Source organism: Mustela lutreola, chromosome 7, assembly GCF_030435805.1.
Source record: "Mustela lutreola isolate mMusLut2 chromosome 7, mMusLut2.pri, whole genome shotgun sequence".
In the NCBI taxonomy this organism is placed as follows: domain Eukaryota; kingdom Metazoa; phylum Chordata; class Mammalia; order Carnivora; family Mustelidae; genus Mustela; species Mustela lutreola.
The window spans coordinates 8,917,365-8,942,800 of record NC_081296.1 but is presented as its reverse complement, the minus strand read 5'-3'; the positions used below and the strand labels follow the sequence as shown (position 1 = coordinate 8,942,800).

General features: G+C 51.6%; 2 protein-coding genes across 12 annotated transcripts in view; one reads left to right on the top strand and one right to left on the bottom strand.

The window, feature by feature from the left end:
- TICRR (TOPBP1 interacting checkpoint and replication regulator) overlaps window positions 1-16,222 on the top strand; it is a 43,206-nt gene extending 26,984 nt beyond the window's left edge. The window contains exons 16-22 of one of the 2 annotated variants that reach the window (XM_059180012.1): window positions 7,507-7,597; window positions 8,649-8,710; window positions 9,926-10,060; window positions 10,649-10,806; window positions 12,459-14,556; window positions 14,668-14,793; window positions 15,527-16,222. In XM_059180012.1, the coding sequence (XP_059035995.1) occupies window positions 7,507-7,597; window positions 8,649-8,710; window positions 9,926-10,060; window positions 10,649-10,806; window positions 12,459-14,556; window positions 14,668-14,793; window positions 15,527-15,639 (2,783 nt within the window). In that variant the 3' untranslated portion in view covers window positions 15,640-16,222. Of the gene's footprint in view, window positions 1-7,506; window positions 7,598-8,648; window positions 8,711-9,925; window positions 10,061-10,648; window positions 10,807-12,458; window positions 14,794-15,526 lie in introns of both variants that reach the window. The other variant, XM_059180011.1, reaches the window with a different exon arrangement.
- KIF7 (kinesin family member 7) overlaps window positions 9,224-25,436 on the bottom strand; it is a 34,388-nt gene continuing 18,175 nt past the window's right edge. For 2 of the 10 annotated variants that reach the window (XM_059180014.1, XM_059180013.1), the window contains exons 12-19: window positions 21,580-21,777; window positions 21,171-21,296; window positions 20,867-21,043; window positions 19,632-19,847; window positions 18,708-18,914; window positions 17,726-17,924; window positions 17,461-17,607; window positions 9,224-17,296 (exon numbers count right to left, since the gene is read on the bottom strand). In XM_059180014.1, coding sequence (XP_059035997.1) covers window positions 16,923-17,296; window positions 17,461-17,607; window positions 17,726-17,924; window positions 18,708-18,914; window positions 19,632-19,847; window positions 20,867-21,043; window positions 21,171-21,296; window positions 21,580-21,777 — 1,644 coding nt within the window. In that variant the 3' untranslated portion in view covers window positions 9,224-16,922. The remainder of the gene's footprint in view (window positions 17,297-17,460; window positions 17,608-17,725; window positions 17,925-18,707; window positions 18,915-19,631; window positions 19,848-20,866; window positions 21,044-21,170; window positions 21,297-21,579; window positions 21,778-25,436) is intronic. The other 8 variants (XM_059180016.1, XM_059180015.1, XM_059180017.1 and 5 more) reach the window with 8 other exon arrangements.

The following is a 25,436-nucleotide window of genomic DNA, read 5'->3' as shown; positions in this document are numbered from 1 at the left end:
CCAGTTCCATGTATTTAAGAGTCTGGAGTTTTTGTTTTGGTTTTTTAGATTCAACATGTAAATGAAACCATATGGTATTTGTCTTTCTCTGACTTAACTTCATTTAGCAAAATGCCCTCCAGGACCATTGATGTCCTCACAGATACCAAGATCTTATTCTTTTTTTATGATTGAGTAATACTCTATTGCATATATACCACAGTTATTTCCATCTGTCAGTGGACACTTGGATGGCTTCCACATCTTGGCTCTCTGTAAAGCTGGAGTAAACACAGGGGTGCTTGTATCTTTTTGAATTAGTGGTTTCATTTTCTTTGGGTAAATACTCAGTAGTGGAATTACTGAATTGTATGATCATTCTTTTTTTTTTTTTTTTAAAGATTTTATTTATTTATTTGTCATAGAGAGAGAAGCGAGAGCAAGCACAGGCAGACAGAGTGGCAGGCAGAGGCAGAGGGAGAAGCAGGCTCCCCGCCAAGCAAGGAGCCCGATGTGGGACTCGATCCCAGGACGCTGGGATCATGACCTGAGCCGAAGGCAGCCGCTTAACCAACTGAGCCACCCAGGCGTCCCTGTATGATCATTCTATTCTTGAATTTTTTAAGGCACCTTCATACTGTTTTCCCCAGTGGTTGCATCAGCCTGTATTCCACCAACAGTGCCCGGGCTACCCTTTTATCCATATCCTCGCCAACACTTGTTTCTTGATTTTAGCCATTCTGACAGCTGTGATGTGATAGCCCATTGTAGTTTTTATTTTCATTTCCCTGATGATAAGTGGTGTTGAACATCTTTTCAGGTGTCTCTTGGCCATCTGGATGTCCTTGGAGCAATGTCTGTTTTAGGTCTCCTGCCCATTTAATTGGATTATTTTTTGGCGTTGACTTGCCCAAGTTCTTATTTTGGATAGTAACCCCTGATGGGATATGTCATTTACAAATATCTTCTCCCACTCAGTAGGTCGTTTCGTTGGTTTCCTATGCTGTGCAGAGACTTTTTATATTTTGGTGTAGTCCAGCAATTTGTTTGCTTTCGTTTTCCTTGTCTGAGGAGACATATTTAAAAAAGAAGTTGCTAAGGCTGGTGTCGAAGAAGTTATTGCCTGTGCTCTCTTCTAGGATTTTTATGGTTTCAGGTCTCACATTTAGGTCTCTAATCCATTTTATTTTTGTGTATGGTGTAAGAAAGTGGTTCAGTTTCATTCTTCCACATGTAGCTGTTCAGTTTTCCCAGCACCATTTGCTGAAGTTACTGTCTTTTTGCCATTGCATATTCTTACCTCCTATGTTGTAGATTGGTCATATAAGGGTGGTTTATTTCTGGACTTTCTGTTGTGTTCTATTGATCTAAGTCTGTTTTTGTGCTAGTACGATACTGTTTTGATTACTACAGCTTTGTAGTAGCTCTTGAAATCTGGAAATTGAGAAGATTGTTCTGGCTAATTGGGGTCTTTCGTGGTTTCATACAAATTTTAATATTATTTGTTCTAGGTCTGTGAAAAATGCTGTTGGTATTTTGATAGAGATTGTATTGAATGTGTAGGTTGCTTTGGATGGTATGGACATTTTAACAATATTAAATCTTCCAATACATGAGCGTGATATAGCTTTCCAATTATTTGTGCCATCTTCTATTTTTTTTCATCAGTGTTTTATAGTACTCATCATACATGTCTTTTACCTCCTTGGTTAAGTTTATTCCTGGGTATTTTATTCTTTTTGGTAGAATTACAAATGGGATTTTTTTTTCTAATTTTTTATACTTTATAAGATTTTATTTATTTATTTGGGAGATTGAGTGAGAGAGAGAGCCCACGAGCAGGGGCAGAGGGAAAGGGAAAAGCAGGCTCCTCGCTGAGCTGGGAGCCCAAAGCAGGGCTTGATCCCAGGACCCTGGGATCAGGACTTGAGCCAAAGGCAGAGGCTTAACTGACTGAACCCCCGAGGTGCTCCTGTTTTCTTTTTCTTTCTGCTACTTCATTACTCGTGTGTAGAAATGTAACATTTCTGGGGCGCCTGGGTGGCTCAATGGGTTAAAGCCTCTGCCTTTGGCTCAGGTCATGATCCCAGGGTCCTGGCATCGAGCCCCACATTGGGCTCTCTGCTGGGCAGGGAGCCTGCTTCCCCCTCTCTTTCTACCTGCCTCTCTGCCTGCCTCTTAAAAAAAAAAAAAAAAAAAAAAAAAAAAAAAAGTAACTTTTCTGCATACTAATGTCTTGCAACTTTACTGAATTTATTTATCAGTTCTAGTAGCTTTTTGATGGAATATTTAGGGTTTTCTCTATATGGTATTGTGTCATCTGCCAATAGTGACAGTCGTACTTCTTCCTTACCAATTTGGATGCCTTTTATGTCTTGTCTGACTGCTGCAGCTAGGACTTCCAGCGCTGTGTTGACTAAAAGCAGTTGAGAGTAGACACTCTTGATCTTGGGGAAAAGCTCTGTTTCTCACCATTGAGTATGAGGTTAGCTGTGGGGACTTTTCATCTATGGCTTTACTACCTTGAGGTATGTTCCCTCTAAACCTATTTTGCTGAGAGTTTTTATTATAAGTGGATGCTGTAGTTTGTCAAATGCTTTTTCTGTATCTCTTGGGAGGATCATTTGGTTTGTGTTTTCTCTTGTTTCTGTGATAGATCACATTGATTAGCAAATATTGAATCACCCTTGCTTCTTTGGAATAAATCCAACTTGATTGTGGTGAATATTTTTTTAATATATTCCTGGATTCAGTTTGCTAATATTTTGTTGAGGATTTTTGTCTCTATGCTCATCGAGTCAGGCCATACTGGCCTGTAGTTTTCTGTAGTGTCTTTGGTTTTAGTATCAGGATAATGCTGGCCTTGTTAAATAAATTTAGGAATTTTCTTCCTGTTTTATTTTTTGGAATAGTTTCAGATTTGGTTTCTTTTAATAATTTTTTTAAGAAGATTTTATTTATTTGTCAGAGAGTAAAGAGCATAAGCCAGGGGGAGCAGCAGGCTCGCTGCTGAACAAGGAACCCGATATGGAAATTGATCCTAGGACTCTGGGTGGACTCTGACCTGAGCCACCCAGACATCCCTCTTTTAATAATTTTTATCACTTTATTGATATTTTCATTTTGTCATACATTGTTTTCCTGATTTCATTTACTTCTTCATTATTTTCTTGAGCTCATTAGCATATTTAGAAAACTTGATTTGGGGATGCCTGGTTGGCTCAGTTGGTTAAGCATCTGCCATCAGCTCAGGCCATGATCCCAGGACCCTGGGATCGAGTCCCTCATTGGCTCCTTGCTCAGCAGGGAGCCTGCTTCTCCCTCTGCCTGCCTCTCCCCCTGCCTGTGCTCTCTCTGCGTGTGTCTCTCTCTTTGACAAATAAATACATAAAATCTTTAAGAAAAGAAGAAAGCAAACTTGATTTGATGTCCTTAACAGTTGGTTTGTTGTTTTTTTTTTTTTTTTTGACATATTGAGGGCATCAGCTCTGTCTGTTTTCCAAACTTTTTGTAAGGCATATATTATTCCATGTTGTGTGTGGTCACGAAAGTTTCTATCTGTGGTTAATCAGTGACCGGACAAAGATTTCCTTAAATGTCTGACTCCAAAAAGGGAAAAACAAAAAGGTATTCTTGTCTCTTTAAATCTTCCCAGGGATGAGGTGCCTGGGTAGCTTGGCTGGCTAAATGTCCAACTCTTGATTTCAGCTCAGGTCATGATCTCAGGGTTGTGAGATGGAGCCCTGAGTCGGCCTCTGTGCTCCACGTGAAATCCACTTGAGTGTCTCTCTCTCACTTGCATACGTTCTTTCTCTCTCTCTCTCTCAAAATAAATAAAAATCTTAAAAATCTTCCCAGGGTAGGGGCACCTAGGTGGCTCAGTGGGTTAAAGCCTCTGCTTTCGGCTCAAGTTATGATCCCAAGGTCTGGCATTGAGCCCCACATCAGGTTCTCTGCTCATCGGGGAGCCTGCTTCCCCCTCTCTCTCTGCCTGTCTCTCTGCCTGTTTGTGATCTCTGTCAAATAAATAAATAAAATCTTAAAAAAAAAAAAAGTCTTCCTAGGGTGCATTGAGGGAAAGCTGTTGCATCCTGAGAGGTCGAAAACCAAGGCAGTTGTCTGCACTCAGGAGTCCACAAAGCACACAACCCCAAGTTTGGAGGACAGAGTCCCCACTGTCTGTCTGCTCTACCACCAGCCAGCTGCTCCCAGAATGTGGGCCTCTCCCCACCACTGCAGCAGGGCTGAGGAAAGGAGATCATAGCTCTCCATGCATGGCATTCCCTTCCCGAAAATCAGCATCTCCCTTTCATATAAAGCATTTCCCTTATTGTTACAAGTGGCCAGTTGGGTTCCATAGTTCCAAAATACTTGCTTCTGATCATATCTCCCCCCAGCTTACTAGTTGTTTTTGGTGGAGAGACCAACCCCAAGAGCTTCTATGGCACTAGTTTGTGGAACATCACCCCTATTTCCCGATTATGATTAATATCCTATAACGGCCTCATTCAGATTAATACCAGTTTGATTTCAGTAGCATTCTAAGACTTTGCTCCTATAAATTCAGTTCTGTTTCCTACTCCCTCCTTCGTGCTATACTGTTATACACATTACATCTTTGTACGTTGTATGCCCATCAACACCAATTTATTTTTCATTTGTATTTATTTTTTTAAAGTAGGCCCCACAACCCAGTGTGGTGTCCCAACACAGGGCTCAAACTCAGGACCCTGGGATTGAGACCCGAGCCGCAATCCAGAGTTGGACACCTTACTGGACTGAGCCACCCAGGCTCCCCATCGACACCAATTTATAATTATTGCTTTATCTTTTAACTCCTAGGAGAAAAACAGTTACAAACAAAAAATGCTTTTGTGTTGTGCATTATATTATTTTTTTTATGTAGTTCCTTCCTTGGTGCTAATTCTTCCCACAGATTCCTCTCCCCTTGAGTGCCCTTTCAGTCTAAAAGACTCCCTCTAGTGGGGCAGTTCTTCTACTTAAAAATTCTCTGTTGTGTTTTTTGGGGGGAATTTGTTTTAATCTGGGTATGTGCTAATTTCCTTCATTTTGAACAATAACTTTGCTGGATAGAGAATTCTTGGTGAAGTCTTTTCAGCCCCTGGAGTACATCATCACAGTGTTTTTGTCCTTCCTTTCTGGTGAGAAACCAGCTGTAGCCTCTCTAGAGGTTCCTTTGTACTTGAGGAATTCCCTGATCTTGGGCTCCTTTCAAGACCCTCTCTGACTTCTGACAGTTTGATTAGGATTTATTAAGTGTGGCTCTCTTTGACTTTATCCTACTTGGGTTAGTGAGGTTCATGGATGTGTAATGTCTTTCATCAAAGTTGGGAAATTTTCAGCCCATATTTCTTCAGAAGTTCTTTGTGCTTCTCTCTCTTCTCTTGGGCTTCCTCTTATGTGGATGTTGCACTTGAAGGTGTCTGAGACAGTTTCTTCTTATCCTTTTTCTGCCCCTCAGACTGGATAATTTAAATTAAGCCACCTTCAAATTTGTTGACTCTTCTCCTACCTCATATCTGTGGCTAAGCCATTCTAATATTTTCATTTCTCGGCTTTACAATTTCTGCTTGTTTCTTTTTTTAGGATTTCTGTCTTTTTATTGATGCTGCCTTTGGGGCAAGTCCTCAGTCTCCTACTTCCCTTTGGTTCTTTGAATGTGGTGTTTTTAGGTCCTTGAACATATTTCAGTTAATTTAGAGTCTTGGTCTAACAAATTCAGCGTTTGGAATTCCTTACGGACTGCTGCCACTGACTGGTTTTTCTCTTTCCCTGCACCTGAACCAAACTCTCTTGCTTCTTGCATGTCTCATGTTTTATTGACAACTGACATAATAAGGCAGTTCTGACAGACCTGCCCCTCCCAGCCAGGGTTGGTTGTTACAGTTGGTGCCATTGTTTGCTGGGTGACTTTCCTGAACTAATTCTTTAAAGCCTGTATTCTGTCCTGTGTGGCCGCTGACGTCTGCTCAGTTAGCTTAGTGGTCTCGCTGGTGATCAGACCGATTTCCTTCAGTGCCTGGAACCAGTAAGTTTATCAGCCTTTGTCGAGGGTCCTAGGAGCCTGGGCTCAAACCCTAAGAGAGAAACGTAAGCCGCCTGGCTGAGTGCTGGAGGCCTTGAGGTTAGTCGCGGTTGATAGCTCAGGCCTCAGAGGTTTCTCCAGGGCACACACACGCCCCTACATTGCATGGAATTTGAGGTTCCCAGGAGTATATTGGAGTTTTGCAAAGGCCCCTGTAGACGTCTCCTTCCCCAGTGTTCCCTTTTAAACTCCTGGTTAGCATGTTGGCCCCCGCTGTTACCACTCCCTCTGGCAGCTGTAACGTTTATGGTCACTACCCATTGGTTTCAGTCAGTGCTCCCTGGACAGAGGGAGTTCCGAGGTCCAACAGAGACCACCCTCATGCGTGGGGTTTTGCAAGAAGCTGCCAGACAGGTCAGATGATGATAGCTGGGAGTGGTACTTTGGAAGAGCCTCGGTCCTGTTCAGCCCATTCACAGACCCCCACGCTGTTGGTTTGCAGTGTGGTTGCAGACTGTTGGTTCTCAAGGCTACAGGGCAGGGGAGAGGGGGGTCAGGACCCAGGCAAGATAAAATTCTGTGAAGCTTGCTGTTACTAGGATTCAGTGTTTCTTCTTGCATAAATACTCCACAGATTGTTATAAACTGGTTAATTTCCAGTGTTCTGAAACTGATTTTGCCCATTTTTGCCCAGTGTTCTCATTCCTTTTATGGAGGAGAGTTATTTCTAGAGGTCCTTATGGTTCCAGCTGATATCCTTTCTCTTCTGAGTCACTGTTTTTCTTTTTAAGGGAGAGAAAGAATCTTTTTTTTTTTTTTTTTAAGATTTTTATTTGTCAAAGAGACAGGGAGAGCGCATAAGCAAGGGAGGGGCAGGCAGAGGGAGAAGCAGGCTCCCTCCCTGAGCAGGAAGCCCATTATGGGATTTGATCCCAAGACCCTAGGATCATGACCTGAGCCAAAGGCAGATGCACAACTGACTGAGCCACCCAGGCATCCCACTTCCTAGCCACTTTTAACTCCCTTTAAACTTGACCTCCCATGAGCAGCTTAGTTGTATACTTTACTGTGGAAATTTATGCCAGCTGGCTGGATCTTATTATTAAATACCTTAAAGCTGTGTGGCATATCAGCATTTTTGTATACTTTAGTTCATTTAATCATAAATATAAGAACCACTGATGAGTGAATATATTAGCTCTAATAAGTGTTTTTGCTTTGTTTTTCAGGATTGTTTATTAGAGAAGAATTTTATAGTATTTTACATTGGCTTATTATTTAGTCTGTAATGCTGATAAACTATTGTTACCATGTTAAATCGAGTCCTGGGGTTGGTCAGACATTAGCCCAGAAACCATTAAGTGCAAACAAAAACCACTCCAGCATGAGTAGTAAGCCATACCTAAGTTCAAACTGCCCCCCTGGGGCTTGCTGCTGCTTTTTGATAAGGTTAAATGACATTTGTGCTGTTTACATCTTAGGTTATCACAGACTGCTGACGAGGAGTGTGGCTGAGACCCCCGTACATAAGCAAGTGTCCAGAAGGCTCCTTCATAGACAAATAAAGGGCAGGTGAGTAATATCCTTGTCCAGCTGCTTTGTGCGCTGCCTTGGCCTTGCTAATGGTCTTGTGGGCTTGTTGTCCATCTCCACAAGCCTCCTGTGACTCACGTCTTAACTGTCTTGCTTATAACCAAAGTGTTGAGCACTCTGTAAATTCTTTGAGGACTGGAGAACCACACAGAATGTACTTTTCCTTCTTTCACTTGGCATAATTATTTTGAGATTTATCTGTGGTGTCCATAGTTCGTGTGTGTGTGTGTGTGTGTGTCCGCGCACGCTTACATGCCCAGGCGCTTTGCAGCCTTCTATCAAGTACGTATTCAACATTTTTAAAACCACTCATCATTGGATGGAGGGAGTCACGGCTGCTGGGCAAGGCTGGAAGTCTAGGATCTCAACTTGGCCTGTGGGTGTGGTTGGGCCACAGTTTTCCACAGCAGTTAGTGTCTGAAAGTTCGTCCTGCTAGGCTGCCCTTTCCTGCTTCTTTAGCTGCGAGAACTGGCTTGAAGGGCAGTGTTTGTACCTGTCGATGTATTTGGGCTGCCGTCCCCCCAGCACCCAGTCTGGGAGCTATGAAGCAAAAAGGTAACTCCAGGAGCTCACTGTCCTGTCTCTCCTGGGATCTTGAGGTCCCCAGCCAGTCTGCCTCTTTTCACTACCTTTTAGTCTATAGTTCATTTTATGTATAACGTCCTGGGTTTTTAGCTGCCCTTCACAGGAACAATGGGGAGCCCCAGGAAGGCTTCGTCTAGAATTATTTGTGTACAGATTTAACATACTTGTGTAAGAATCTGTAGGACGAATTGCAAGAGGTGAAATTGGTGGGTTAGAAGGCATACATATTTCTAATTAGTTTTTATATATTGTAAAACTGCTTTCCAAAAAAGCGTCCTAAATATTTTACTTTGGACCGTGCAGTGCGCGAGCATGCCGACACTGGCGGTATCAAACCCTGTGGTCCTTCCTCTGTGGGAGGTGAGGGGCTGGGTCTCTAATGTGCACTGAACATGAGTGATAACGAGGGATACTGAATAACCCTTGCACTTGTTACTCCTTAAGGTCGTCTGACCCTGGTCCTGATATTGAAGTTGTTGAAGAGTCCCCAGAAAAAGGAGCAGACGGTATTGCCTCCATTTGTTTTGCGTCGCACACGGGGCTTGAACTCACGACCCTGAGATCAAGACCCGAGCTGAAATCAAGAGTCAGATGCCTAACCAGCTGAACTACCCGGGAGCCCCTCTTCTGTGTTGCATTTCAACTAGTTTCTGTGAAAACCTTTCTGTACTTGAGTTGTCTGTCGCTTAGCATATCCCAAGATATTTTACAGATGTTGTGACAGCTCTGAGTCCACAGTATAGATCAGTAAATATTTATTAGTAAATGGTCTCTTACACAGAATTTACCAAGGGGACTCCTGGAGAAATCTTTTTCCACAGTAGAAATGGAATTCAGGGTACAGGCCGACCACTGTGTAATACAAAGAGCTGTGGTTTATTTTAAAAGTGCATGTGCGGTCACCTGGCTGGCTCCGTGGGCAGAGTGTGTGGCTCTTGATCTCGGGACTGTGAGTTCAAGCCCCATGTTGGGTGTAGAGATTACTTAGAAATAAGATTTTTAAGAAAAAAAAAAAGTGATAAGAAAAAAAAAACCTTTTTTAATGATTCAAGTAATTTGCTTATTGTATAAAAATCAGAAAACAGAAGCAAAATTTTAACAGTCACTTCGTAATCCCACCACTTAGAAATACTGTTTAACATTTTAGTTTAGTTTTTTTTTTTTTTTAAGATCTTTATTTATTTGACAGACAGAGATCAGAAGTAGGTGAAAAGGCAGGCAGAGAGAGAGGAGGAAGCAGGCTCCCTGCAGAGCAGAGAGTCCAATGCGGCACTCGATCCCAGGACCCTGAGATCATGACCTGAGCCGAAGGCAGAGGTTTAACCCACTGAGCCACCCAGGCGCCCCTACATTTTAGTTTTAATAATTTTCTTACAGGTGCCATTTCTGTACAAATGTATGTAACATAAATAAGAAAACTGCAATTTTTAAATTTTAAAAATTTACAAAAGTCACACTATACAAAGCCTTTTTTTTCCCCCCACCCAACATTGTGGTTAAAAGGCTGGCAGTTGAGACTTGTGAGGGTGACAGTCTAGTGGCTCAATGGTTTTTTTTGTACCATTTGGGGCCATATATCATACCCTCTGTAGCTTTGTTACGACACTTCAGAAGTCTCCATCTTTGTCAAATTTCCATCTTGTATGTGATATTACATACGTAGGAAAACGTACAAAGCTTGCATTTCTCCCTGGATACTAACTGGGATTCTGGTTTTGCAGAAGTAAGCTTGAGACGAAGTCCTCGAATCAAACAGTTGTCATTCAGCAGGACAAATTCTGGTTCCTTCTATTCTGGATCTCAGCCAACGTCTCGAAGTGTGCAAAGAGTTCACTCATTCCAGCAAGAAAAGTCAGGTAAGATGCTTGTTCATCTGCCTTCAGAAGTCTAGGCCTACTTGGCAGGAAGTGTTTTTGGGAAAAGTACAAAATTTGACATTTTCTTGCTTGACGCTAGAGCAGTAGAACAGGTATGTCCATGAGAGGTTCAGGATGACGAACAATCCAGGACCTTTGTTAACAGTGTCCTCTCTCTGGATTATTACAGCTGGTCATCCACACTATCCTTACGGGGTAATTATCCATTCAACAGGAATTACCCATTATTTCTACCTGTGCTCACATTCTACACTCAGATGTCCTAGCTAGAAGGTGATACAGGTTTGGCCTTCATGCTTTTATCCATTAGTCTGGAATCTCAGTCATGTGCTTTTATATTTACAAATAGTTTTACTTGCCTAACATATAAGAGCTGAAGTTCATTCACCAGCTTATTAAAATTCAAGATGGCAGCCATAACTGTAGTTGCTGGCGTAACTAGGTGGGATCCCTCCCCACTCCCACTTGCTCTAAAACATTGTCAAACTGTCATCTTGTAGGGACTGGCTGTTCTCTTAGTATCGGGAGGGCAGGAGCTGAGAAAGACTCACTGTTTTTGACTTGCAGGCCAAAGAGAAAATTCTCCAAACCAAAGTATTCATTCTCCCAAGAGGCTGCTTTTCGGGGCATTGTCCGAGATGGTCAGTCCCTCAGAGAAGGGTTCAGCTCGAATTCAGAGATCTTCAAGAAACCCACCAGGCTCTGAGATACCCACAGCTTATCAGGTATAATATTTCTTCAATGTTTAAAAAAGTGTGGTCTTGAGGGGAAAACAGAGACATGGCCCAGAAAACCCACTGAGTCTGTCAGAGATGAACAAGTAAGCAGGTGATCTGTCACTACTACTCGCTCTTTAGGGGTGGTGGGGTTGATCGAGATGAATGATCATTGGGTACATGGGGGCATGAGGCAGCAGTCTGGCTGGGGCTGTTGCTGGGGCGGGGGGAGAAAATAGAAGTGCTCTCCTCCAGTCTGTTGGGGTCACCCACCATTTTTATCATACGCTACGTATACATCTTTCTGAAATGCACAGGGGTCAGTCCTCTGTTTCCCTTACATCGCCTGCCCGATCCAGTCACTCTGGACTGCTCCCTGTTCTGGGACAGAGCCAAGCAGTCCGTCCTGCCACTTTTATTTATAGACTGAATTTCATAATCCATTCCCTCTTCTCCCTCCTGTGCAGTTCCTGCCTGCATTCCTTTTCCCTCTCACGTCCATCCTGCCCCCAGAGGCCAGAGTGATCTTTCACACCGCAACACTACGCTTAAAGCTCTACCATTCTTTGTTCAAGCAGGGTTTTAGGTTTTCCTAAAATGGAACTCTCGTGTTAAAAAAAATATTTGTTTGGAAACCCAATAAACTGCTTAGAGGTAGGGGGAGGACAAAGTTCTGAGGATGGGTCTTCTGAAGACCACTGATCTCTAGGGCCAGGTTCAGTACTCCCCAGACAAGCATGGGCCTCTGTGGGCTGCCATTGCACCGCCCCCCCCAAACCAATAATCCACTTTCCCAACAACATCAGAGTGCACGCAGCTGCTGCTGTTCAGTGTAGGCACAAGAGTTCCCTCTTCCCCACTTCCCCACCTTCGGCCTCTACCTCTGACACCCATTCTTAAAGACCTGACTCCCTGTTCCTGTCCCCTTTCCTGCGAGCTGGGTTGGACAGCCGGCCCGCTCTTGTGCTCCCACATTGTCCCATGCACGGCCCTGCCTGTGCACTGGCAGCACCGTGTTTTCTCTGGCTGTGCCTCATTGAACGTGAAATGCCCAGTCGACCAGGATTCCCTTGAGATAATCAGATAAGGTTGTAGAAACAAGAGGTGTCTGATCTCTACCTGTGGGGAGTGTGTCACTGTGTTTTGCAGAAAGGGAGGGAGGGAGATCTCCTCTCTGAGCTGTTGTCTATACCTTATGTCTGTATATTCGACGCTCCACCCTCCGTCCCACACCTGCATGGGGCCTGGCACATAGTGGGGGCGTGGCGGGCACATGTTGAACGCAGGTGAACAGCAGAGGGAGACCAAGTCAGAGATCAGAAGGAGCTGTCTCCTTGAAGAGAAAGGTATCTGTGAGCAGTGGAGGGATATGTCGTTAGAGACAAAGCCTGGTTTAGCTGGCCTGTGCACGTGATGAAAACTTTTTTTGTCCCAGACCCAAGATTAGACTCCGTGTTTGGCACTAGAAAAAGTAGCCAAGTGAAATCTGGGTCATGGCTGGAATCGGAAACGTGTCACTGTTGGAAAGCCAGCTTATGGTCATTCTGTCGGCTGCCCAGATATCTCCCATCTGCCTTTCTGTTTTAGAGAGGACTAAAATACTCAACAGCGAGTACAGGTTATTATGGTATTTAGGCACTGAAATAAGCATCTCTTTGTAGACTCCTAAGAAGAGGAACCAGAAATCTCCAAGCTCTTCTAAAGCTACACCAAGAAGGTTCCCTCATTCCCCACGCATGCCACTGCGCACCCCTGAAAGTCGGCAGAAGCCCCCGACGGAGGTGACTCCTGCGAAACAGGTCATTTTTAAGGAGTCCTTAAAAGACTCCTCACATAGCTGGGGCTCACCGTCTCAACCCAAAGTCACTCCTCGGAAAGGACAATCCCTGGCAAAAGGAGGAACCTCTCCTCTCGAAAAGAAGACGCCAAGAACTCCCAAAAGGCCAAGGGGTCAGTCACCTGGATTTCTGAGTTCTTGGCCACCTTCACTGACTTCCAGTCCCGAGAGCCCCTCTGGCCCGGAAGCCCTGATCAGGAGTGAGAGTCTGACTCCCGTCGGGTCTGCCCTGATAACGCCTCCCAGAGCAGCAGCCTCGGGGGCGCTACAGGAAGCCGCTCCGGAGCCAACACACTATCATCCCCATGTCCCTGAGGAGAGTCCTCCTCAGGCAGAGGCACTCATGCAGAAATGGAAGGATGAAGCCCTCTCAGTCTCCAAGACACCGAGGAGCACGAATCTGACTTCTCCCCCACCTCTTTCTCTAGAAAAACTTTTGACCTCTCCCTTAGGTGAGATTTCCAAGAGTCCATTTCGGGAATTTTCGATAGACTCTCCTCCCCCTGAAGAACTGGACTGGGAAGAGCCCCTGAAAGCACCCACTGGAGCCTTGTCTCTCTCCTGTCCTGTTCCTTCCACTCCCCCCCGAATCTCACAGATAACCCAGTCTGACCCCGTGCCCCCTCGGCCCCCTTCCAAAATTGGAAAAAGGCAGAGAGAAACCCCTAACCTGGACCCGAGCACCTCAGCTGTGCCTAGGATTCCCACAGCTGGCAACCCAGCTGCCCTCACAGACACTAGAAAGAACCAGAAGGAAGTGACCCTCTCTCCTCAGCCTTCCCCGGAAAGACACAGTTATTCTGGGACGGGCTACAGGAGTGACTGGTGTATGTCCTCTCCTCTTGTCACGAGTGACCCCGACGAGCTCGCTCTCCTGGACCAGGCAGAGCACCACAGCAGCGACGGCACGCCCGGCCACGTCATGCCAGCGGGAGAAGGTGAGGCGTCAAGGACAGTGGTGGCCCAGGAGAAGCCTTCTCCGTGCAACCCCGGGAGTGCTCCATCCCCACCTTCCTGCGGGCCCAGCTCTCCCCTGGCCCTGTCCTATGCCCTGCGCTGCACCGCGGACAGAAGGCAGCGCCAGGCCACCACGCAGCTGGAGAACCCGCAAGCCCCGACTCGGCCTTCCCGAGCCTCTGGCAGCCCCCAGGCCTATGAGGTGGAGCTGGAGATGCAAGCTTCCGGCCTGCCCAAGCTGCGGATTAAAAAGATAGACCCCAGCTCCCTAGCCGAAGCCGAGCCTCTGGGACAGGAGGGGACATCCCCGGGAGAGGAGAGCACCCTCCCTGCACTCAGCATGTCTGGGGCCACCAAGGCCTCGGGGAAACCTGAAGCCACCTACGTGTCGCCCCCCTGCCTTCGCCCCTCACACAGCACCCCCGGCAAGAGCGGGGGACAGACCTACATCTGCCAGTCCTGTACCCCCACCCGCTGCCCCTCTAGCACCCCCTCTCCGTTTCAAACAGACGTCGGTGTTCCCTGGACCCCGTCTCCCAAGCACAGCGGGAAGACCACTCCTGACACCATTAAAGACTGGCCGCGGAGGAAGAGGGCGGTGGGCGGCGGCACTGACCTTGCAGGCGTGTCCCTGCTCGAGCCGGAGAGAAGGGAGCGAGGCCTTGAACTCGGCAGCAGTAGGACGCCCCTTGTGGGGGATTTTGAGCTTGAGGGGGTGTGCCGGCTGCCAGACCAGTCACCTCCCAGGGACTGTGCGCCTCAGGCTGAGGAAGCCTCCTGGGGACAGTTCGGGTTGGGTTCCAGGAAGAGGCTCCTTCCTGCCAAGGAGGAAGCGGAGGTTCCAGCCAAGAGAGCGTGTGAGGAGCCGAGAGGAGACGCAGAGCTTAGCAGGAGCAGGGAGCCATCTCCACGTGGGAGCGGGCAGCACCTGCCCTCCGTGGGCGACGACGAGGTGTTCCTTCCAGGTGAGTCTGTGTCCCTGGGGTTGCGGCTGGCAGTGCTGGGCACAGAGGCATCGGGAGGCTCCCTTGTCTGGGGGTACCACGGGACCGTGCTCACCCTGTCCCCTCCCATAGCTTCCACGCCCCCACCCGGCTGGGCGCTGCGCAGCTGCCTCTCAGCCAGCGGCCTGCAGGCTCTCACCCACTCTCCGCTGCTGTTCCAAAGGAGGACGCCTTCCTCACAGTATCACGAAGCCAGAGGTAACTCGTTAAGCGAGGGTCCTGGAGACTTACGTGGGTCCTTCGGGTGACTCCCCAGAGGTAGCTCAGGGTTGCCAGACAGTGGGATCGTGGAGGAGTCGGAAGGAGTGCCCGAGCTGGGACAGAGGACTTTGTCCCTGTGGGGTCCTGTGCTCGTCCCAGAGAAACTCCACTGCTGGAACTCCAGTGTGTCTTGAAACAGCTTCTGGAAGGAGTGACCTCTGTGCAGTGTAGTCACGGGCACCTGAGGAGCGTGTGTCGGGCAGCACAGGTGGCAGGTGATGCACTGGCAGTCACACCTCTGGGAGGGTCACACCTCTGTGCTTAGATTAGGATTAGAGACCGGCTGTTGTGCTCAGCGTCTGGACATGGGGATTCCCTTTCCTCAACCCCACCTGGGATGGGACTGGCTTGCAGGTGCTTAGTGCACTACCAGGGGAGAAACATCTAGAACTGTAGAGGAACACGGGAGGCCACGGCCCCCAAGACGAGAATTTAAATGTACAAACAGCTGAAGGAATTCAGACCACGGTACTGTGCTTTCTCAGTCACTAACCGCCACCGCCCCGTGCTGGCGTGAGGGCACAGCCCAGTAGAAAGCGCAGGTTGCCCTTCCTCAGCACGTGAGCCGCAGGCAGGGCTGGGGGGACATCCTCTGCATGTGGATCCCCTCCCGTTCAAGTCCCTTTTCTGTTCCATGCTCACGTCCTGCATGCCCTCTGTCTTGTTCTAGATGAGGACATAGAGGTCCTCCCCCCGACAGCCGAGGAATCTCCTTTCAGCCGAGCATTCTCCAGGAGACGCCCCATCAGCAGAACTTACACCCGGAAGAAGCTGATAAGCTAGTTAGGATGCAACTGGGTGGGGGACTTCATACGACACCCACCACTGGGCTTGACCAGAGCCACCACCTTCCCAGGACAGACCAGTGCTTGCTCTGGCCGTTTCAGGAATTCTGGCCTCCAGTCATAGAGGAATTCTTACCCCAGAAACTCCGTTCATCTGAGCCAGGACCTGACTACTCTGTCCCGCGTCACCCTGGGCTGGCTGCACAGAAACAGGAAGAAGCGGGGCGCTCTGAACAGAGGAGGCCCAAAAGATGAAGTCAGCCTGGTCCCCAGGAGCCTGCAGCTACCAGGGCCTGGTCTCCGGTCTCTGTGATTCCCACAAGAGTCCCTTCCGGGTTTTACTCCCCCTCCCAGGAGGCCTGCCGCCCAGCCCTGCCCCTTGCTAGGGGAGGCAGACCAGGACCTCAGCGCAGGCTTCCCTTCTAGCCCTCACGTCTCGGAGACCAAAACCAGTCCAGCAACCACCCCCTCACTTGGGAAGTGGGAGAAAGGGCTCCTTATGGGTCAAAGCTGAAGGCTGTGCCCGACAGAGAATGAATTTAACTTCCTCACGTCCTAATAAAACCCTCTCCATCTATGCAGCATTCAGTGCCTTTCTGTTTAAACCTCGAGGCCTCAGCTTGACTTACCCTGGCAGAGCTCCAGTGGTGGCTGGTGCCGTGTCTCGTCTCCAAGTCAGCCCTGCAACCCAGGACGGGTTGGGGGGGGGGGGGGCACAGCTCTCACTTGGCCCTGGTTCAGGGGTCTGACATGCTTTCAAGCCCGTCATGTCCTCAGATCAAATTCTCTTGTCTTGTAGGTGAAACCAAGTCAAACTCCTATTTCTCCTTTCAGAGACACTCATTTATTATAAAATGGTTTTACAAAACTCTAAAAATAGGCAAAGCTTCCCCATTCCCACCATAAACCTAAGACCATTTAAAACCCTACCCGGATGGCACTGACGGTTCTGGGTCTGGCTCTGGCTGAACTCCAGAACGACAGGCACACAGGCGTAGGCTTGAGGCCAGAAGTGCCTTTTGCAAACTCTCAAGCCAAAAGATGGCAATATGGTACCATAGCTCAAAGGTAAAGGGGGGCATCAGTCTGCATATTTAAAAAATTGAGGCCCATTCATTTGGGCTATAGCCAGAATTTGCAGACTCCAATGGGGTCAAGATCAGGACCTGGATCTGCGGTGGGAAATCGAGACTGTCCTTCCCAGAAGCAGAGGCAGGCAGCGGAACTGCGCAGGGGCTCAGAGGGTCGTCCCCCGCCCCAAGGCAGGCTCTGCCCACAAGCCTACAGCGGGTTTTTCCTGACGTCAATCATTCCTGGGCTGGCTCTGCGCAGGTCCCGCCGGGCTTTGGCCAGGACCCCGAAGTTCCAGGGCAGAGCCACCTCCGCACCGGAGAGCACCCGCCCTGCCAGGGGCTCGGGGGCCTCCCGCGGCCGCGCCTCCTCCACCGAGCCCTGCTCCTCACCGCACAGACTCGACCGTTTCCAAGTCAGCGGGAGGGGGGCCCGGACCAAGTCCCGCACCTCTTCCCGGGCGCGGGGGGCGCCGTCAGGGAGGGGCTGTGGCCGGAGCAGCTCGGGCGCGGCGGGGAGCTCGTCTTCGGGCCCGGGGGCTGGTCGACTCTCCAGGCACAGCGTCCTCTTCTCCGCACCTGGCACTGGGCGTGAGGGCGCTGTTGTCAGAGCCGGAGGCCGCGAGCGACGCGTGACCCGCCCATGAAAACCTGAGGTTAGCGCGGTTTCCCAGCTCCCCGCAGGCCTCAACCCGACATGGCAAAAAGCGGGGAAACGGGGGCCGCTCGCTGGTTCGGGGGAGAATTACCCCTGCTCGGGCCGGCAGCGCTCCAGCTACCGAGTTTCTGCTTCAGTTCCTGGTTCAGCCACATGTGGCGGCCCAGCTCCTTCTCCAGGGCTTGAATCCGGCTCTCGTAGTGCCTCTTGCTGTCTGCTAGGCCCTCCCCGAGGTGATCTGCAGGGGACAGACCCCGAGCCGGAGGGGTGAGGGGCCGCGGGCGGGGTGGGGCCAGCGGGGGTGGGGCCAGTGGGGGCGGGGCCAGCGGGGTGGGCGGGGCCGGCGGGGCGCTCACCTCGGCTCTGCTGCAGCAGCAGCTGCACGCTCTGCTCGTGTTCCTTCTGCTGCAGGGTCAGCTGGCGGTCCATCTCCAGGCGCTGCCGCTCCAGCGCCACCTCCAGCCAGTAGACCAGCCTCTGCTGCTCCTCCAGCTGCATCTCCAGCTCGGAGAAGGCAATCTGCTGCTGGTGCTGCTCTTCCCGGAGCGTCACGACCTGTCCCAAACCCAGACACGCTTGGCCCCTGGCCCTGGCGGCTCCCTTCCCCAGATAGTGCCCACGGTGAGGGAGGGATAGGGGGAGACGCGACCGGGATTCAGCCAACTCGCCACCACCGCTGCCCCAAGGTGAAGGTCACCAGGAAACCGCCAGGGGGTCCTGCTGAGCCAAGACAGGGCCTTGGACACCTGGACAGTCTTCTAGGCAATGATGGCCCAATGACAAAAAAAGAGTCCGCGCTTTTTTTAACCAGATTATTTTCTGTCCCTGCCTCAACCTCCTTCCTCCCTTGTCACATGCTCCTAAGCGCCCAGACAGAGCCTCGAGTGGCGGGATCTCCCTGTGGCCAGGGTTTCTCAACCCTGGCACTACTGGCATGGTAGGCAGAAAATGTGTGGTTGTAGGTGCCTGTCTGGTAGGTTGTAGGGGAGTCAGCGGCATCCCTAGACCCCAACCCGCACTGCGGTGGTGACTGGAAGCCTCTCCAGACATGGCCAGATGTCCCCTGGAGGCAAAACCCTCCCTGCTGAGAACCACTGATCCAATGGGTACACTGAAGGGACCCATGGACAGGGGCAAAGTGAGGAGAGGACTGGGTCTTACTTTCACTAAGAAAGGCTTTAGGAAGGAGAGTCTGAGGCAGTCCTGGAGATGAGTTAGCCCGGATTCTGTCCCCGCACTTGGGAGGAAACAGGGCCTTCTCTGCAGCTGCCATCAGACGCCCCTGCCGCTCCCCTCCAAGCAAGCACCAGAAGGCGACGCTGGGAGCCAGTGACCCACCTTGTCAAAATACTTGCAGAGCAGGGCTCTGGTCTCTGAGGACGAGAGGTAGCTGAGCTTGGCCATGAGGTTCATCTCACACTGGGACAGCAAGGAGGCCGAAGCCCGCAGCACCCGCTGGCGGCACGTGATGGCCTCGTTCTTGTACTCAATGGCCGCGTCCAGGGCCTCGATGGCCTCGTCCAGCTGGAACAGCGTCCGCTCCTCCTATGGGACACAGGCCCGTGTGCAGAGGGAGGCCCGGCTTCTTGCGCCCACTTCCCGAGTGACAGACCTGAGCCGACAATGCCAGCGTCCGGCCACAGAGGAGACAGCATGTCCCCTCGTCCTAAGCAGGCAGTCATCATGTCAGGAACAGAGTCCCCGCCCCGTATGGCAGCCTCGACCCCAGGGTGGTGGGGGGGGTCCAGCCTCGACCCCGGGGTGGTGGTGGGGGGTCCAGCCTCCCCAGGGGGCCGCCAGGACTCTGAGAAGCCGCTTTCCGCAGTAGACTGCCTGCCTCTCCCGCTGTCTACACCAGGAAGCCGAGAACATTACACGGAAGGGCAGGTGTGGCGGGACTGCCGTGCAGGCACCAGCAGGTCTGCGGGGCTGAGCAAGGCTCTCCCTGCTGCGGGGCTGTGCTGCTGACACTCCTTCCCACCCAGGGAGCCCAGGCGCGACACATGCGGCTAACACTGCACAGGACGCGCGGGGTGCACCCGGGGTCTTCCTGGGTGGGAACCTCAAGGCCCCGGCCCGCGTGTCCCAGCCCAGGCGGCCAGAGCTGGCACCAGGGCCAGGCCAGCATCCCCCCAGCCACCATCCCCCTCTGGGTCTCACTGGCGGGAAAAACACATTTGGGGAGCAGCAGGGCCCAGCACCGGGGAGGGCCACAGAGCATGGACGGATGAGGGACCAGTGAAGCCCGGCCGCGGGGCTTACCTCGGGCGACAGCAGGCTGCCCCGCCTCAGCTTGCCGTCGATGTCTAGGCGCTGCTTCAGCAGTGAGTCCTTCTCCTGGCGCAGGGCGTCGATCTCCCCGCGCAGGCGCTGCTGGCTCTGGGCGCTGCCCTGCCGCAGCTGCCCGCTCTTCTCCGACAGCTCCTTCTCCAGGTGCTCCAGCCGGCTGGACACGCGCACGATGTCCTCGCTGAGGGCCTGGGGGCGGCACCGCCAGGGGTCAGGGAGGGAGCGGGTGGACACAAGTGGCCCAGCCCCACCCAGGGAGGCAAAGGAGGCTGCTGGAGCTTCCCTCAAGAGGCCTGCCAGCCAGGAGCACTGCTCAGTGAGCAGGCCTGGCTCTCCGTCCTGCGGGGGCTCAGGGAGTGGGGCCTCGAAGGAGGGGCTGGCCCCCAGGGATGGCCCAGGACACAGACAAGCACGGGAAAAGATACTGGAAAAAGAGGACGGCATGGACCGAAAGAAAGCAGGCCCTTCCAGGAGCCCAGCGTGGGAGGAAGAGAGGACTCTGCGAACACAGGGAAGTTCTGGACGATCCAGCAGTGCCCTGAGAGCTCCTGGCCTCCAGAGTGCTCTGTGACAGCAACGGGTCAGAAGGCCTGTGGGGACCTTGCGGGAGCACCGGCTCCTGGCCCAGGCTCTGGTTCTGTGTTTGACACCCCCTTGCCATCTGCGTGGCAACATGGGGCTTCTGCTCGACTCCACTCGACTGAGGTGGAAACTGGCTCAGAAGGTCTTATTTAGGAGGAAGCCATGACACGGGGTGGAGAGAGGCGGGCTGGGCCACGTGCCCGGGTCTCTCCACGTCCAGCACCAGGGAGGGCTGGTTCTCCACCTGCCAGTCCTCGTTCTGCCCGCATAGCCCCAACCAGCGTCTTCTACCCGCACATCAGAGCCTGCAGCATAAACACCCTGACGCCCCCGAGGCCCCAGGGGCTGGCAGGCTGTAGTCCCGTAGGACCAAGCATCACATGGCTGGGACTGACCTGGCAGGGACGCCACCCAGAAGCAGCTCACCTGTCTAGACCTTACCTGGCGGGATTACCGTCCGCTGGCGGAGGAACCTCAACTGGAAGGAGCCACTTATTGGAATCTCACCTGGCAGAACCTCACCTAGCAGAAACCCCCCTGCCAGGTCTCTCCTGGGAGGACCTCGCCTAGCTGGACCTCACCTGGTGGGACCTCGCCTGGCCAGACCTCACCTGGCCGGACCTCACCTGGCTGGACCGCAGGCGTTTACTCTCCAGCCCCGTCTTCTCCTGCATCAGGGCCTCCTTCTTGGCCAGGATGGCCTCCCGCTTGTGGAGCTCCTGCCCCAGCTCCTCCAGGGCCCGCCGCTGCTGCAGGACCTTCTCCATCTCCTGATCCAGCCACCTCTTCTGCTCCTCGATCTTCTGTGGGAGGGTGGGGGGCCCGGGGAGGGAAACTCAGCTCTGGAACGGGGCTGGTGAGCGGCTGCCCAGGGTCAGAGCAGGGAGAACGGCTCCCCCACTCCCCGCCATGGGCGCGGCGCCCCCCCACCTGCTGCTGCTCCAGGCTGACCACGGAGCCGTTGCTGCCGCTGCGCCGCTTCCGCTGGAAGGCCGCGATCTCTTCCGTCTTGATCTTCAGGATCTTTTGCTGCTGCTCGTGCCTTCGCTCCAGCTCCTGGGGACGCACCAGGCGAGAGGCTCAGCGGCGGGGCCGTGGGGGGCAGGCCGGGTCTCTCCAAGAGCTGCCTGGGCTCCCCAAAGTCCCTGGGGGGACAGGCTCGCCGCCCCGCATCTCACGGGACCCCACTCCACGCACGGCCCGCCTCCACCCTCCCCCAGGCTGGAGGACACACTCAGGGAGGCCAAGCGACCGGCTCAGGAGGTCACACAGCCCCAAGGGGAGCAGGAGGTGGGGGCCTCCCCCAGATGTAGGCTGCTTCCCCCGCCGGGAGCCTGACCTGGACGCGGTGCTGCCGCTTGTTCATCTCGGTCTCCAGGCGCCGCTTCTGCTCCGTCTCCTCGCGCAGCCGCCGCTGCAGCTGCCCCTGCTGTTGCCGCATGAGCTGCACGTGCCGCTCGAGCTCCTGCAGCCGCTTCTCACGCTGCGCCGACAGCGACGCCAGCCGCTCCGTCGCCTGCTTCCTCTCCTTCAGCACCTGGACCGACACAGCCTCTGCTGGGCCACCGCCCGCCCACCCCCCGCCGGACACTCCACCGGGATGGGCAGGACCCAAGGCCGGGGAAGGGATAGAGGGGCGGACAGAGGGGGACACATGCCCAGGGGCTGGGGGGGTGCATAGACCCAGGACATCAGACTGGCGATGGGGGGGGCAGTCTGACGGTAACTAGGGCCCAGGCACCCAGCAGGTGTTCTGTATCAAGCGATCCTGACCTTCCTCTGGAAAAGCAGGATTACCATTATGCCTACTTTACAGCTTAGGAAACTGAGGCACCGACAGGTCAGGAAACCCGAGCAAGGACACGCAGCTAGTAAAAGGCAGAGGCGGGATTCAAACCCAAGCAGTTGAGTTCCAGAGCCCGCACTCCCAGTCCTTCTACTATGTGTCTCCCGGACACCGGAACTGAGAAAAGTTAGGAAGGAAAGAGGGATGGCCAGCTGGACAGACGGATGGACGGGATCACAGAAGGGTAAAAAACAGGATGAAGAGATAATGCAGCATCAGAAAAAAGACAAGAGAAAGACAAATGGATGCACAGAAAAACGGACAGTGGGTCACATCCACTGCGACCAAAGGTGCTGAGGAAGATCATCGAAAGACGTGATCACTGGTTGACCCATGGGCTGGACCTGGGTGATCAGAGGCGCCTCACCCTTTCCTTGGAATGTGGTTTCTGCCTGCCTTTCCCGCTCTCACAGGGGGCTCCAAAGACATGGTCTTGAGACAGTGACGAGGAGCTGGGAACGCTGCACGGTTCCTAAGACGGAACCCAGTGAAGGCCTCTTGATAAACTTTCAAGATGTAGCAGGTAGGCATGGGGATCCACCGAAGATCAGCTTTGTCAATAAATTCCCTTTGCTTATTAAACCTGCCACCTTCCAACCTGGAGTGGCTGCCTCTTTGGTCTCTCCCTGCCCTCCAGATGTGGGGACCGATTTAAGGTTACCTCTGGGAAGCTCCCAAGGAGATTACCACCGAAGGAATGGACCTTGGGGAAGAAGGCATCAGGGGAAATCCTGAGCTGGTCACAGAGCTCTGTGTGTGTGGCGGGGAGGGGCAGCCCCTATGTCAGACACTCACGGACGGCCACGTGAGGACAGGGGCACCCTGAAGATGCTGGCTGATTTAGGGGATTGTGGGCTGGGGTAGAGAAGCAGAAGGCAAGGCTGTGCAGTGGGCTGGCCTTGACTGTGGGCAGTTCATGTGGCCGCTGAGACCCAGCTAGAGGCCTTGGCCTGAGTTAGAGTTAGAAGAGCTGAGATTAGAGACGGACGGATTAGAGTCTACTGCTTTCTAGGCTGGCGGACAAAGTGGGAGAGCAGAGTAATAAGCAAGTTATGAGGATGAGGGCACGAGACACCTCCAGTTGACATCGGGGCTTGGGACAAAGCCTGGTTCAGACGCTAAGAGAGGGACTCTCTAAGGAGGTGATCAGAATAAAGAGGACGACGTTGTGGTAATTGAGGAGGAAATGGACAATGTGGCCCATGCCCCCAAACAAAGGAAAAATTTATTATTTTTTTTAAAAATTTTTGAGAGAGAGAGAGAGTGCGAGCGAGCATAGAAGCAGGGGGAGCAGCAGGCAGGGCAGAAGGAGACGCAGACTCCTGGCTGAGCAAGGTGCCCGATGCGGGACTCGATCCCAGGACTCTGAGCAGAAGGCAGACGCTTCACTGACTGAGCCACCAAGTCACCCCCACAAAGGCAAAAATTTAAAGAGCAATCACCCCAAAACTTCTAGAAGAAAACTTGCACGCTTTCTCTGCCCCTTGAATTTGTATCTTCCAAAGCCCTGCCCACAGAGACTAAAGAAAAATGTCGGGGAGACCTTCTACAAACTGCTGTCAGTTTCCTTGCCCCAAATCCCGTCCAGAGCTTCTGGAAGATGAAGGGTATGAGTGCGGGTGGACAGTGATTCCCGGCTAGATGGCCGCAACGAAAGCCGAATGGATACAGGAAGTTGCGGGAGAGGTGTGGGAAGACTGGGGAGGGGCAGAACCTTAGGCTTGCCTCATCCCAGGGTACAGCTACGTAACATTTGCATTGGTCCAAAAGACCCAGAAAATGACCCGAGGATGGCAGATCAAACTCCACAACTAAATGCATCGAAAAGGGAGGGAAGGGCGGAGGAGGTGTGGGGAGCTAAGTGGACCATAGGACTGTCCACGGGAGGGACAGATGCCAAAGAAATAAAGAAGGGAGGGAAACCCTTACACCAGGGAGCCACCACGGGAGACAACTACCATAGCATTTGGCTTTGAAAACCAGAGGGGGCAAATTTTCAGAGTTCTTACAACTAGCAACTAGCATATTTAGAGCCTGGAACTATAAAATTCAGCAGGCTCAGCTCAGGGGAGAGCCCCGAGGGTGGCAGGAAGTTAAATCCCTGCCCTTACAGAGAGAGCACAACACATGAGCCAAGGAGATACAGCACAGAAGCAGTGGTTTGAAAAAATGCCTGGTGCATACAGGAGGGAGAGAAATGCACTAATCTCGGAGGTGTTCTGGAGGGACAGAGGTCACTGGGAGACTCCTCCAGGAACAGAGGAGCTGGAAGGCACCCTCCCCCTCTGCTGCCCCCAGCATCAGTGCTCGGCCATCTGCAGGAACCAGGCAGCACCAACATTTACTACTCAATTTATGCACACTGAGCCCTATCCCACCCCACCATGCTCAAGTGGATCTGGCCCCTGCAACCAGGCCTGCCGGAGTCCCAGCAAGACAGGAATCCTCCCCCAGAAGAAGGCCGCAAACCTTGCAAACACTCTGTGCCCCATGCTTTACAGATCCGCCTTCTCCAACCCTGCAGTTGGTCCCAGGCATGATGGCAGGTTCCGGTCACCAGAGGACCAGTCCGCAAACCTTACTAAAACTGGATGCCCTGTCCCTGTGGAGGTCACATCTCTGCCCCCTTTAATCTGCTCTTGGAGGAGCCCATCGAAACCTGGGCCACAAGCGTGGCAGTGTGCAAACAGCCCCGACAGGAGGCAGCACCACTCCAAAGTGACTCTTGCCACCAAGGAGAGGGACCTGTGACCTCACACAGCAGACTGCAGTCCCATCAGTGGGCTGGGGGCAGACATTTGGTCAGGTTCTGGGCAACAGGGGACACTGCACTGCAGGCACTATGGGACCTCTTCATCATAAGGGCACTGATTTCAAGAGCAGGAGCTGTAGCTAACTTTCTGAACACAGAGAAACAGACACAGAGTTAGACAAAATGAGGAGACAGAGGAATATGTCCCAAATGTAAGAACAGGACAAAAATCAGCAAAAGACCAAAGTGAAACAGAGATAACTAACATGCCTGAATAGAGAATTTAAATAATAAAGATTTAAATTTAAATAATAAATAGCAAATTAATAGCTTATTATTATTATAGTATATATCATACATATAATATATATATAACAATGTAATATAAATAATAAATTTAAATAATAAAGAATTTAAATAACAAAGATACTCACTGGACTTGAGAAAAGACTAACAGACATCAGTGAGACCCTCGACAAAGAGATTAAAGAAGAACCAGTCAGAGAATAGAATAAATGAAATGGAAAAGACACTAGAGAGAATAAGTAGACAAGAAGCAGCAGAAGAATGGAGGACAGAGTAATGGAAAGTCATCAAG